The sequence below is a fragment of the Rutidosis leptorrhynchoides genome, chromosome 5, assembly GCF_046630445.1.
Source record: "Rutidosis leptorrhynchoides isolate AG116_Rl617_1_P2 chromosome 5, CSIRO_AGI_Rlap_v1, whole genome shotgun sequence".
Taxonomy (NCBI): domain Eukaryota; kingdom Viridiplantae; phylum Streptophyta; class Magnoliopsida; order Asterales; family Asteraceae; genus Rutidosis; species Rutidosis leptorrhynchoides.
In genome coordinates, this window is record NC_092337.1 from 35,272,097 (window position 1) to 35,286,002 (window position 13,906).

General features: G+C 32.6%; 1 protein-coding gene across 1 annotated transcript; it reads left to right on the forward strand.

Annotated features, from left to right (window-relative positions):
- The first annotated feature begins 1,055 nt into the window (after positions 1-1,055).
- LOC139847136 (ethylene-responsive transcription factor ERF084-like) lies at positions 1,056-1,712 on the forward strand. The gene has a single exon (XM_071836753.1). The coding sequence runs from the start codon at positions 1,056-1,058 to the stop codon at positions 1,710-1,712; it is 657 nt and encodes a 218-aa protein (XP_071692854.1).
- The last annotated feature ends 12,194 nt before the right edge of the window (positions 1,713-13,906 follow it).

Consider the following 13,906-nt stretch of genomic DNA (forward strand, 5'->3'; position numbering starts at 1 on the left):
GCATATTAAACAAAGAAATTGCACAAATTGAAGATATAACAAAAATTAGAAAAAAAAAGAAAAGATGAGAAAATCACTAACTTTGATGATAGATTTGTGAAGAAATTAGAAGGAACTTGGTGGAAATTGATGGATTTGGCCGGATTTTAAGATAAATCGCCGCAGGGTTTTTTGGTGGTGAAGTGGGTGTAAAGTGTAGGCTGTTAACAGAACACCTGCGTAATATTTTTTTTTTTGCGGCGATTATCGCCGCTAAAAATTGCCGCAGAATATGCCTATTAGTGAGGGAAACTTGAATTTTTCGTGAAAATTTCGGGGGAGCGAGGTGCAATTTGGAGCGACTTTTTTGCGGCGAGGTGCAATTTGGAGGGAATTTTTTTGTCCGGGAAAAATTGGAGGGGAAAAAAGAACCATTATTTGCGGCGACATACATCGCCGCAAAAAAAAAATTCAACTCTTTGACCGACTGTCATTAAAAGAAAATGTAAAAGAAAATAAATTATCAATTATTTGCGGCGAGAAGTAAAAAGTATCGCCGCAAAAAAGGTGGACCCATCTGTGACCAGAAAAAGCAGTCAAAGAACGTGAATTTTTTGGCGTTTAGTGACTTATTTGCGGCGACCTCATATCGCCGCAAAAAAGGGTCGACGTCTGTTCTGTTTTTTCTTGTAGTGGTAATCGACAACGGCTGCACAGAGGCCGTTGTGATCGTTGTCAGACAACAATGGGGTCCGTGGTGGCCCGTAGTGCATGGTCTTATCAGTTTTGTATTTTCGTTGTGTGAAAGTCTAAGTTTGTATTTATGTTGTTATATTTTTTAATTAAGAAAAGCTTATATTGTAATAAAAACATTATTCACAATCATCATTATATACGTGTGTACATACATAGGCAATAGGCAAGGGGTAGAAGAACATTAATTTGTCAGTTCCCATGCAAACCCCACATATATATCACAACCTTCTCTTCAACATGCCACAACTAGTACAACACTGCTACTTCACAATCATCTTACTGTTTAACTTTTTCTCATTTACTTCATTAAAATTTTAACAATGAACATCTACTTCCAACCCAATCATCTTCCTCATCAATACAACCACCAAACCCCATCATTCTCCGGTCAAAATCCACCACAACCACCATCCACCACCCTAGATGGCATCGCCGCTGTCGTCGGAGAACACATCCTTTTCGGCAAAAACACATCAAATGACACACCCACAATCATCACTAACCAAAACGACGTCGAAAAAGAATCAAACTCCAGTTCAAAATCAGAACCAAAATCTCCGGTATCGGAGAAAACATACAGAGGGGTGAGAAAACGGCCATGGGGACGGTGGTCTGCTGAGATCCGTGACAAAATAGGACGGTGTAGACATTGGTTAGGTACGTTTGATACTGCTGAAGAAGCCGCACGTGCGTATGACGCTGCTGCTAGGCGCATGAGAGGATCTAATGCCAAGACTAATTTCGAAATTCCGTCGGTGGTTCCCCCGTGTACGCCGGTGGGACCCAGAAAGAAATCTTGCGGGACTAGTGGGACCACCAATAAATGTCATGCAGTGACATCCGCTGATCAACTGTTTAGTAGTACTTCTTCTATGAAGATGAAATTAAACCAAAATGATATCAACAAAAGTTTGGATTTGGAGCTTGATTTGAACCTTGGTATGAGTAACTACAACAAAAAAGCAAGGACTAGTTAAATCTATTTTCATGCATGTCGTATTATTAATATTAATTTTATTTTATGATATATTGCATATATTAATATTAATATTAATTAATTATTAATTATAAATATTACGTAGTATATAAGTTGTGCTTGTGTGGTGTTAATTTTGAAGTCCGGTGAGAAATATATTATGCCGGTGGAATATTGTAGGGGGAGATATTGGGGCAGTAAAAGGTACAATTAAACTGAAGTTTCTGGCCACTAAAAGATCTTTAAAGTACAGTACGTACTGTGTCTGTAATCTGTATAGTACTGTAATCTTACCTATGTACTTTGCTATTTATTCTTCATTTCTTATATATTTTGTGTTTAGCTTTTGAAAGGTATTGTAGTTGCTGCAAGTTTAAACTAGTGATAAGTTTCACCTCACTAACCTCCTTTACTCACATTTAATAGATACAAACATGTATCATTATACCTGCAAAATGTATCATTATACCTTCGTGGTGTAAAATAAGTCATTCTTACTATCTTCGGAAAATCGCAACAAGAGTATAAACTACTTTCATTTACCCTTGTCATCCACACTTGTTTGGAACTAATGGGTATTATCAGGACCGATCCTGAGAATTTGGATGCCTAGTGACAATATCTCAAAAATATGCTCCATGCCCCACTCAAAATATATTAATAGCACAACACAAATATTTAGTGGTTTGGAATCTAGTCAAGCTAGGCTGTTCATCTCCACGCCGATTTTTATTTAACAAATACAATTCAAATACACATGTTCGAAACTACAAATCACCTAAAATGATGTCTGCGTACTTTTTTTGATGCAAAAACTTCAATCAATTTATCATAATCTACATTTGATAGAAATTTATATTCAATACTTATAATTGCTAACCCGTTTAACCGTTCTTGACTATTGTACTTCGTAAATAATTCTTCAACAATTTCAATTTTGAAAAATCCGTTCTTCAGATGCTACAGTGACCGGGACGGTTAGAAAAATCTTGTACGCAAGTAAAACATTTGGAAATATATCGATCTTCTTTGTAAACTCCATAATCTCAAGTGACGTTCACGACAAATTGGGGGAAAACTGAATCAGATATATAAAATCATGGTGGAGTCATGGAGATTATTTATGGTATAGTATAGAATAGATAAAAAGAAAGATTTGGGAATCGTCGAATTGATGAGGAGACATAGGAGTAGAGGATGTTTGGATGCCCCAATGATACGACGAATTTAATTTTACTCCAATGATAGTGGACTCTTTTTTTAGTTTTTGTTAAACAATTTATTATTTATATTGTAGTGACCCGAACTTTTCCATGTTTATATATATTAATTGAGATTGATATTTACATGACTAAATGTTTCCAACGTGTTAAGCAATCAAACTTGTTAAAACTTGATTAAATGAAATAAGTTTCATATAGACAATTGATCACCCAAGCTGACCGGCGATTCACGAACGTTACAAATTTGTAAAAACTACATGTTGTGGTATATATAGACATATATATATGGTTGACATGAGATTATGATGAGTAAGTATCTCACTAAGTATATTAACAATGTGTGATATACATAAGAAATGAGATTACTAAGTTAAGAAACTCGAAATGATATATATATAACGATTATCGTTATGATAACGTCTACTAAATACATATGTATCATATTAAGATATTGATACACTATATTTAACATGATAAAATGATATTTAAATAAATCATTAAGTGTGTTAACAATGACCTACATATGTAAAAACAAGACTACTAACTCAAGAATTACGAAACGAGACTTATATGTAACGATTATCGTTGTAACGATATTTTAATGTATATATCATATTAAGAGATATTCATACATCATAATATCATGATAACATAATAATTTAACATCTCATTTGATATAATAAATATTGGGTTAACAACATTAATTGAGATCGTTAACTTAAAGGTTTCAAAACAACACTTACATGTAACGACTAACGAAGACTTAAAGACTCCATTAGAATGTATGTACATGTTGTGTTTTGATAGTATTCTTACACTTTTGAAAGACTTCAAGACACATATCAAAGTACTTCTACTTAACAAAAATGCTTACAATTACATCCTCGTTCAGTTTCATCAACAATTCTACTCATATGCACCTGTATTCGTACTCGTACAATACACAGCTTTTAGATGTATGTACTATTGGTATATACACTCCAATGATCAGCTCTTAGCAGCCCATGTGAGTCACCTAACACATGTGGGAACCATCATTTGGCAACTAGCATGAAATATCTCATAAAATTACAAAAATATTAGTAATCATTCATGACTTATTTACATGAAAACAAAATTACATATCCTTTATATCTAATCCATATACCAACGACCAAAAATACCTACAAACACTTTTATTCTTCAATTTTCTTCATCTAATTGATCTCTCTCAAGTTCCATCTTCAAGTTCTAAGTGTTCTTCATAAATTCCATAAGTATAGTTTCATAAAAATCAAGAATACTTCTAAGTTTGCAAGTCTACTTCCAAGCTTTCTAATCCATTCCAAGTAATCATCTAAGATCAAGGAACCTTTGTTATTTACAGTAGGTTATCTTTCTAATTCAAGGTAATATTCATATTCAAACTTTGATTCAATTTCTACAACTATAACAATCTTATTTCGAGTGAAAATCTTACTTGAACTGTTTTCGTGTCATGATTCTGCTTCAAGAACTTTCAAGCCATCCAAGGATCCTTTGAAGCTAGATCCATTTTTCTCATTTCCAGTAGTTTTATCCAGAAAACTTGAGGTAGTAATGATGTTCATAACATCATTCGATTCATACATATAAAGCTATCTTATTCGAAGGTTTAAACTTGTAATCACTAGAACATAGTTTAGTTAATTCTAAACTTGTTCGTAAACAAAAGTTAATCCTTCTAACTTGACTTTTAAAATCAACTAAACACATGTTCTATATCTATATGACATGCTAACTTAATGATTTAAAACCTGGAAACACGATGAACACCATAAAATTGGATATACGCCGTCGTAGTGAAACCGGGGGCTGTTTTGGTTTGGATAATTAAAAACTGTGATAAACTTTGATTTAAAAGTTGTTCTTCTGGGAAAATGATTTTTCATATGAACATGAAACTATATCCAAAAATCTTGGTTAAACTCAAAGTGAAAGTATGTTTTTCAAAATGGTCATCAAGATGTCGTTCTTTCAACGGAAATGACTACCTCTTTAGTAATTGGCACGTAACTTAAATTTCTAACTATAAACCTATACTTTTTCTGTTTGGATTCTTAAATTAGAGTTCAATATGAAACCATAGCAATTTGATTCACTCAAAACGGATTTAAAATGAAGAAGTTATGGGTAAAACAAGATTGGATATTTTTGATATTTTCAGCTACGGGAAATGTTTAACAAATCTATACAAATCATATCTTAGATAACTTATATTGTATTATACATGTATTTTAATATATTATGTAATCTTGGGATACCATATACACGTATGTAAATGTTTTGACATATCATATCGACCCATGTATATATATTATTTGGAACAACCATAGACACTCTATATGCAGTAATGTTGGAGTTAGCTATACAGGGTTGAGGTTGATTCCAAAAATATATATACTTTGAGTTGTGATATAGCCTGAGACGTGTATACACTGGGTCATGGATTGATTCAAGATAATATATATCGATTTATTTCTGTACATCTAACTGTGGACAACTAGTTGTAGGTTACTAATGAGGACAGCTGACTTAATACACTCAAATCTTTAAAACATAATAAAAATGATTGTAATTATATTTTGATCATACTTTGATATATATGTACATATTTGTATAGGTTCGTGAATCGATCCGTGGCCAAGTCTTATTTTCGAGGAAGGAAATATCTGTGAAAGTGAGTTATAGTCCCACTTTTAAAAATCTAATATTTTTGGGATGAGAATACATGCAGGTTTTATAAATGATTTACAAAATAGACACAAGTACGTGAAACTACATTCTATGGTTGAATTATCGAAATCGAATATGCCCCTTTTTATTAAGTCTGGTAATCTAAGAATTAGGGAACAGACACCCTAATTGACGCGAATCCTAAAGATAGATCTATTGGGCCTAACAAACCCCATCCAAAGTACCGGATGCTTTAGTACTTCGAAATTTATATCATTTCCGAAGGGTGTCCCGGAATGATGGGGATATTCTTATATATGCATCTTGTTAATGTCGGTTACCAGGTGTTCACGATATGAATGATTTTTATCTCTATGTATGGGATGTGTATTGAAATATGAAATCTTGTGGTCTATTGTTACGATTTGATATATATAGGTTAAACCTATAACTCACCAACATTTTTGTTGACGTTTAAAGCATGTTTATTCTCAGGTGAATACTAAGAGCTTCCGCTGTTGCATACTAAAATAAGGACAAGATTTGGAGTCCATGTTTGTATGATATTGTGTAAAAACTGCATTCAAAAAACATATATCGATGTAATATATTTCTATTGTAAACCATTATGTAATGGTCGTGTGTAAACAGTATATTTTAGATTATCATTATTTGATAATCTACGTAATATTTTTAAAACATTTATTGATAAAATAAAGGTTATGGTTGTTTTAAAAATGAATGCAGTCTTTGAAAAACGTCTCATATAGAGGTCAAAACCTCGCAACGAAATCAATTAATATGGAACATTTATAATCAATATGAACGGGACATTTCAGTTGGTATCCGAGCGTTGGTCTTAGAGAACTAGAAAATTTGCATTAATGTGTCTTATCGAGTTTGTTAGGATGCATTAGTGAGTCTGGACTTCGACCGTGTTTTCTTTAAAAATGATTGCTTAACATTTTTGTTGGAAACTATATATTATTAACATGTAAATATTATGTGATATATTAATCTCTTAACATGTTTGATATTGTGTGACAGATGTCTACCTCTAGCACAAATCCCATTGACTCACCTAATAATAACGAAGAGTCGAATATATATTGGCAAGATTCACAAGTTCCTGAAGAACCGGAAGAAGAGGAAACGGAAACGGAACCGGAAGAAGAGGAACCGGAAGAAGAGGAACCGGAAGAAGAAGAGGTTCCAGAGGGGGGAATAGTAGGAACCACAGAAAATCGGTCAAATAAAAGAAAATCCTCAACCAATGGACCAAAGTTAATAATGGTCAATGGTGTTTCCGCTAAGGAAGCAAAATATTGGGAAAATTACCAATTTTTCGATGAATCGGATCCTGATGAGGATTCCGATGATGTTATAGAAATTACCCCGACCCAATTTAATAAGGCAAAAGAAAATAATAAGGGAAAATGCATCAAAATAGAGAAATCTGATTCCGACCCCGATAAACTTTATATGTACCGTCAACACCCGTATTTTCAATATCGTGACAATAATCCGGGAACCTCTAAACCACCAGGTTTTTCTAAACCAATGTGAAAAACGACGGCTCGTATTAGAGGAACATCATATATCCCTAAAAAAATTAGGAAAAAGAACCAAGTTCGAAGAAGAAGAAACCAGTGATTCAGATTAGAGGGGTGTGAGCATGTTGTGTAATAAATGTATTGTAGTGTGCTTGTAATTTTATGTTCTATGTAAAAATTGCTTGTATTGTTTGTTATTACGAATCTAATCCTTGTCTATTTTACTGTAAAAAAACAAAATGGACGTTAAGGGTAGACAACCGAATATTTTAGAAGACCTACCAGAGGATATGATTGAGGAAATCTTGTCTAGAGTCGGTCAGAATTCATCAACACATTTAGTTATGGCGAAATTAACTTGTCAAACATTTGAAAGACTTTCCAGAAATGCCTTAGTTTATAAAAGGCTTTCCTTTGATAGGTGGGGTATATCACATTGGGGAGACTTTAAGTTACGTCGTGTTTTCTTTAAAGCGTTAAATGCGGGGAACCCAAATGCAATTTTACCCGAATGCAATTTTACGCTACGGGTTAAGAACCTATTTTGACTCAACATATCCCAACATAGGATTTCGTGAATTAGAAAGAGCTTCTAACATGCAACATAAAGAAGCATGTTATGCTTATGGGTTAGTGATGTTCGCTTCTTACCAAAGTGAGAAAAAGAACATCGGATTGCAGCTTTTAAATAAAACTTTCCCACAAGTGACGGATTCAGTAGTTGGGGTGAGAAACAAGTTTTTTAGATTATTACGGGGCTGTTGGACATTACAAAACCCTCGTTCTTTTGACGACATTATAACATGCTGCCTAGCCAATGGTCATAACGGTTATTTTCCACAAGACCAAGGATGGGAAGTCGTCTTAGTAAAACCAAAATGCATGACTTGTTTCTGGACTTATGAATTACGTGTCTTTATTTCCTTTGCTGAACAACTTGCGTATTAACTAGATTTATCTTCAAAACTGTCCTGTATCATAGTGTACTATATTTCATGTTATATGTAATATAGCGAAGTTGTAAGTTTGAAGAATATTTGTATGTGATATATTATTATAATCAGTTTTTCCTATGGAATTGTAGTAGTTGAATTGTATATTAGCTACTAAGTATGAACTTAACGGGTAGATTGAAAGGACCCATTCATATACATTATAAACGATTCACAATAGTTGATTACATTGCGAGGTATTTGACCTCTATATGATACATTTTACAACATTGCATTCGTTTTTAAAAGACAATCTTTCTTTACATCGAAAATTGACAGACATGCATACCATTTCATAATATCCACTATCCAACTATAAATTGATTTAATAATAATCGTTGATGAACTCAATGACTCGAATGCAACGTTCTTCGAAATATGCTATGAAAGACTCCAAGTAATATCTTTAAAATGAGCAAATGCACAGCGGAAGATTTCTTTAACACCTGAGAATAAACATGCTTTAAAGTGTCAACCAAAAGGTTGGTGAGTTCATTAGTTTATCATAATCATTTATTTCCATCATTTTAATAGACCACAAGAATTTCATTTCCAGTTCTCATAAATATACGTCCCATGCATAGAGACAAAAATAATCATTCATATGGTGAACACCTGGTAACCGACATTAACAATATGCATATAAGAATATCCCCTATCATTCCGGGATCTTCCTTCGGACATGATATAAATTTCGAAGTACTAAAGCATCCGGTACTTTGGATGGGGTTTGTTAGGCCCAATAGATCTATCTTTAGGATTCGCGTCAATTAGGGTGTCTGTTCCCTAATTCTTAGATTACCAGACTTTAATAAAAAGGGGCATATTCGATTTCGATAATTCAACTATAGAATGTAGTTTCAATTACTTGTGTCTATTTCGTCAAACATTTATAAAAGCGCATGTATTCTCAGTCCCAAAAATATAAAGGGTAAAAAGACAAATGAAACTCACCATACTGTATTTCGTAGTAAAAATACATATAACGTCATTGAACAAGTGCAAGGTTGGCCTCGGATTCACGAACCTATATTAATTATATATATTTATATGTTGGTCAATATTTGTATAGCAATTTAGGTCAGGTCATAGTGTAATCCTATCCTATAGCTCGAGTCTGACTCTACAGTATAGTAACATGTTATATTACTCATGCTCAATTAAGATTCTAGTAAAAGGTGACGTGTGAAACAACGTAACACAAATGGTTTCATAATCATAAAATAGTATTTTAGGTTTTTTTTTTTATAGAGAAAATCAACACAAAAAGTTAACTGAAAAGTTAACAGGAAAAGTCAAAGTTCAAAGTCAAAAGTCAAAGGTTAAAGTCAAAAGTCAAAGGTCAAAGTAAAAATGAGGTCGCATGAAAATATATAATAACTTATACAAAAATGATTTTCGATCAAACATGACTAAACGGGCCACTTCAGCTATTTTTAGAAAAATTATTGGAACTCCGATTGATAAACGGCCAAAGATAAAAGTTACACATTACCAAAAAGATTAAGCATAAATATTACAGAAGTAAACTAAACCTAGACAACTCGTAGTTGCCAACGCGTTTTCGGCGTTTCAAAGTTAATTTTTCAGCTTTAATAAATTTACAAAAGTGACCGAGTAGCCTACTTTGGAGATTTTTAGAAAATTCCTCAAAACTCGTATTGATAAACGGTCAAAGCCTGCAAATTCTCGTTACCATAAAGATATAACATGATTTTTGGCAAGAGTAAACACATATCAGGCCGACCATGACAACTGATACAAAACTGACATTTTTAAATAAAAAAGTTTTAGCTCTTTTTAGAATTTTAAAATGTGACCAAACCGTCAACTTTGATGATTTTTAGAAAAATCGTCGAGACTCGAATTGATAAACGGCCAGAGTCGTTTGTTAGACCTTACAGCAAATAATTCAGTGGTATTTTTTTTTATATATGAAACAACGCAGATCAGCGAGAATTTCAGTTCCCGTTTCGACATTTCATCAAAATTTGTAAAACTTCTTTTGTCCATAACTTGACAACCGTTCAACGAAACGAGACGTGCTTTATATGAAAATTCATCTACTCGACGAGTAGAATCCAAATTACCACTTTTTATAACCCAGAAAATTAGTTCACTAATTATCATCAGCAATTTTAATTACGAAATTAATTATGCAATTTGTTTATTTCATAACTTTCTAACCATTACTTGGATTCAAGTGATTCTTAAACCAAAATTCAACTATTTTTCGCTAGCTTTTCAACGACATGCATATCTTATACCTTATCTCAATCGTATATGTAACTAATTCAGGAATCAACATAACCTATCTAATGGCAATATCAAAAGTACAAGCATGCATAATCCTATATACTCGAGCACTAGTCAGGGATACACTATTAGTATGTAAAAATTAAATTATGAGTACTCACATATCAATATTGAGATTCAATATTGTAGGAAAGGTACGTAAACGCAACGGAGATGATAAACACTATATTGACCTCACGAGCATACCCATGAACCATACTCAATCACCTCCATAGCTATAACCCATAATTTCCTTAATCCTATCCCACTCAAAAAAACAACTTCGAAATCACTCGGACAGCACTCCGTCGTATTATTTTATGTATACTAATAATATCTTGAGATAATACGGAGTAAATATATATATGTAAATCGATTGAGAGAGTTTAGAGAAAACTATTTTCAAGTTTCTATGAAATAATGAAACCTCTTGAATTTTATTTATAATAGATTTTTGAATTATTAAAGTGAATTATTAAAGTATGAATTATTAAAGTGAATTATTAAAGTATGAATTATTAAAGTGAATTATTAAAGTATGAATTATTAAAGTGAATTATTAAAGTATGAATTAGTAAAGTATGAATTATTAAAGTTAAAGTAAAGTAAAAATAAAGTAAATGTAAAGTTTAAGTATAGTAAAAGTATAAAACTATGTACGTATAATACGCGTATAAATATATATAATATTAATTTAAATCGTTATATATATTTAATAAAATAAAATATAAATATCGTTATCTTTATCATACTAGTTAAGTAATGAGTTGTCAAAAGTGGTTCTAGATATTTATAAAAGTTATATACGTTTTAATAATAAAGTTCTTTTTAAACCGAAAACGTTTTTGTACGTTTGAAACTAAATAGATCAATCGAGTCTTTATGAGATTCAATCTTCCACTATCCTTTGTCTAGTTCTCAATGATTGACAATTTGTTCATATTTATAAATCACTTTACCATTTTCCGAATATTGTTAAAATGAAAAGATTTCTCAAATCAACGTGGGCCTTTCAACAGAGACTTGTAATCATAATTTAATATATCTGATAATTCAATCATTTGATCTTATCTTCTAATTCCATTGATAAACATTTTGAAACAGATACAATCATATAAAGTATTTAATCTAATATTTTGTTTACGTTTCAAGTTATAATATATATACACATATACATATAAAATCATATTCGTTTAATGGTTCGTGAATCGTTGGAACTTGGTCGAGGTTGAATGAATGTATGAACATAGTTTAAAATTCTTGAAATTTAACTTAACAAATATTGCTTATCGTGTCGGAAATATATAAAGATTAAAGTTTAAATTTGGTTGGAAATTTTCGGGTTGTCACAGTACCTACCCGTTAAAGAAATTTCGTTCCGAAATTTGAGTGGAAAGGTCGTGAATGATAATAAGTATGTTTTCATGATGCATACGGGCTGAAAATTAGAGTTTTATCATCAGCGAATAATTTGGATAAACAATCCATTTATATGAAGAGTACGAATGAAGCTAACATAGAAGAGTGAAATGAGTAAGTGTAGATTCATCTTATCATTTAACGTAGATATGATTGATTTCCAGATTTTAAGGGATTTGAAGAAAATCTTCTTAATAAGATTTGACTCTCCGGTAATCAAGGGAATTAGGATCCGCTTTAAATGCGATCGTCCATTTTAATTGTTCTGTCAGAGATTTTCTTATAAATTCACCTCCTTCATTTCCTTACAACTCACACCATCTGTTGATGCATTTTATGCAAGTCCCTAGACATCTACCCACGTCCATTGCAGGTACAACAGTTTACAGGCCACCATGATTGCTCGTTATTATCCTATCCGTGTTTGTATGTGGTTACAGGAACTGCAGGAACGAGATTTAGATGTTTGACTATGTTAGACTTAGTCAGACGTACGAGTGAAGCCTCACTAGTACGGCTGACAGGCTCATACGCATGGTTGATGCTGAGCTAAGTCACAATTACAACCTAAATGATAAGACACGAGTGAGTGATCACCCGTACGGTTGATGAAGCCAACTCGTATGTGTGATGAATGAATCGTATGGGTGTGTCAACAGCAGGGGTATATAAAGTCTTATGTTCTTCATTTTAGGTTAAGCCTCTCATTTGTTACACACACTCAGATCTAGTGAGCTCCTTCGATTCTCTCTCAGTCCAAATCACCCAGGTGGTGAATAATAGCTCTAGGTGTTGATCTAATCACACTTGATTTAGTTGTGGTTTGACTAAATTAATCAAAAAAAACTTAACCTATTCACTAGAGGGTTTGATTCACTTATTCTGCCATTGTGTGAGTTAAATCTGTTGATTTCTAAGTTCCTAGTCATGTTTCATCACCTTCTATTCTTTTCCCCTCAACTCATATTTTAAAGTATTCATCAATATGCTCCATCCAGTTCTGATTCTCGATATACTTCTAACTTTCATATCGGTCATTCTTATTTTTTTTTTATCTACCGCCGGAAGAATCTATTTACTTCTACTATACTCTTGGGTTTATAGTGTTCCTAGTTCTCCCGTGTCTTTATATTGCTATATGCATCGATATATATGGTTTATAATTTCTGGTTTGTCGTTGGGCTTTATATGTTCCCTTATATTTCAAAGTCTCTGCTTCTGTCTTCTATAATCATTATCATTCACAGTTAATGCTCTCTTTTATTTGCTGCAATTTATACCCCAATTTCTATTTCGGAGTTTTGTCCTTTCGTTTCTTCTTCTTGCGATTAAGCACCGCTTGTAATGGTCCAGAATTCACAGATATGAATTTCGAAATGAACATTGTTAATGTTCTAGGAAGGAAATTGTGATGGCACGATCTTGACTTGTCAAATTACTAAAATACCTTGGAAAAGGCCGAATCATCAAGAAATATTTTCTTGATATTTTAGAGGTTAAATAGAATACAAGAGTCGTATAACATGGCACATGATGATGTTATGATCTGTGAATCATCACGTTCCATTTAGAAACTCAGCATGACTTACTGTAATATAATCACATTGATCAAGTGTCATTATATTATACTAATTTATGCTTCAGTTCCCAACACTACTTCAAAATATTCCTATTTTAGACTTGAATGTTTCAGAATTTAGAAACTAAAATAGTTTCTTTTATGATGTAATACAGATAGCGCGAAGAGGTAAATGATTTCAAATAAGAAAAATTAAGAAAATATCTTCAGAAATATGGAGGATATTTATAATGAAAGATATGATGATATTTTAGAATTTCTAATATCAGAGGATGACGAAGAATATTGTCCGCAGGGGTTTAGAGTCAGGAGCAAGGTATTCGTTAATGACTTCAGCAGATACTGAATTATTTGGATCCTTTGAAGTCAGGTTCAGTCTTTGTAATTTGTCCCCAGCCTCCTTCCTACTTGCTCAATCCGTTTTCCAGTTCCAAGACTTC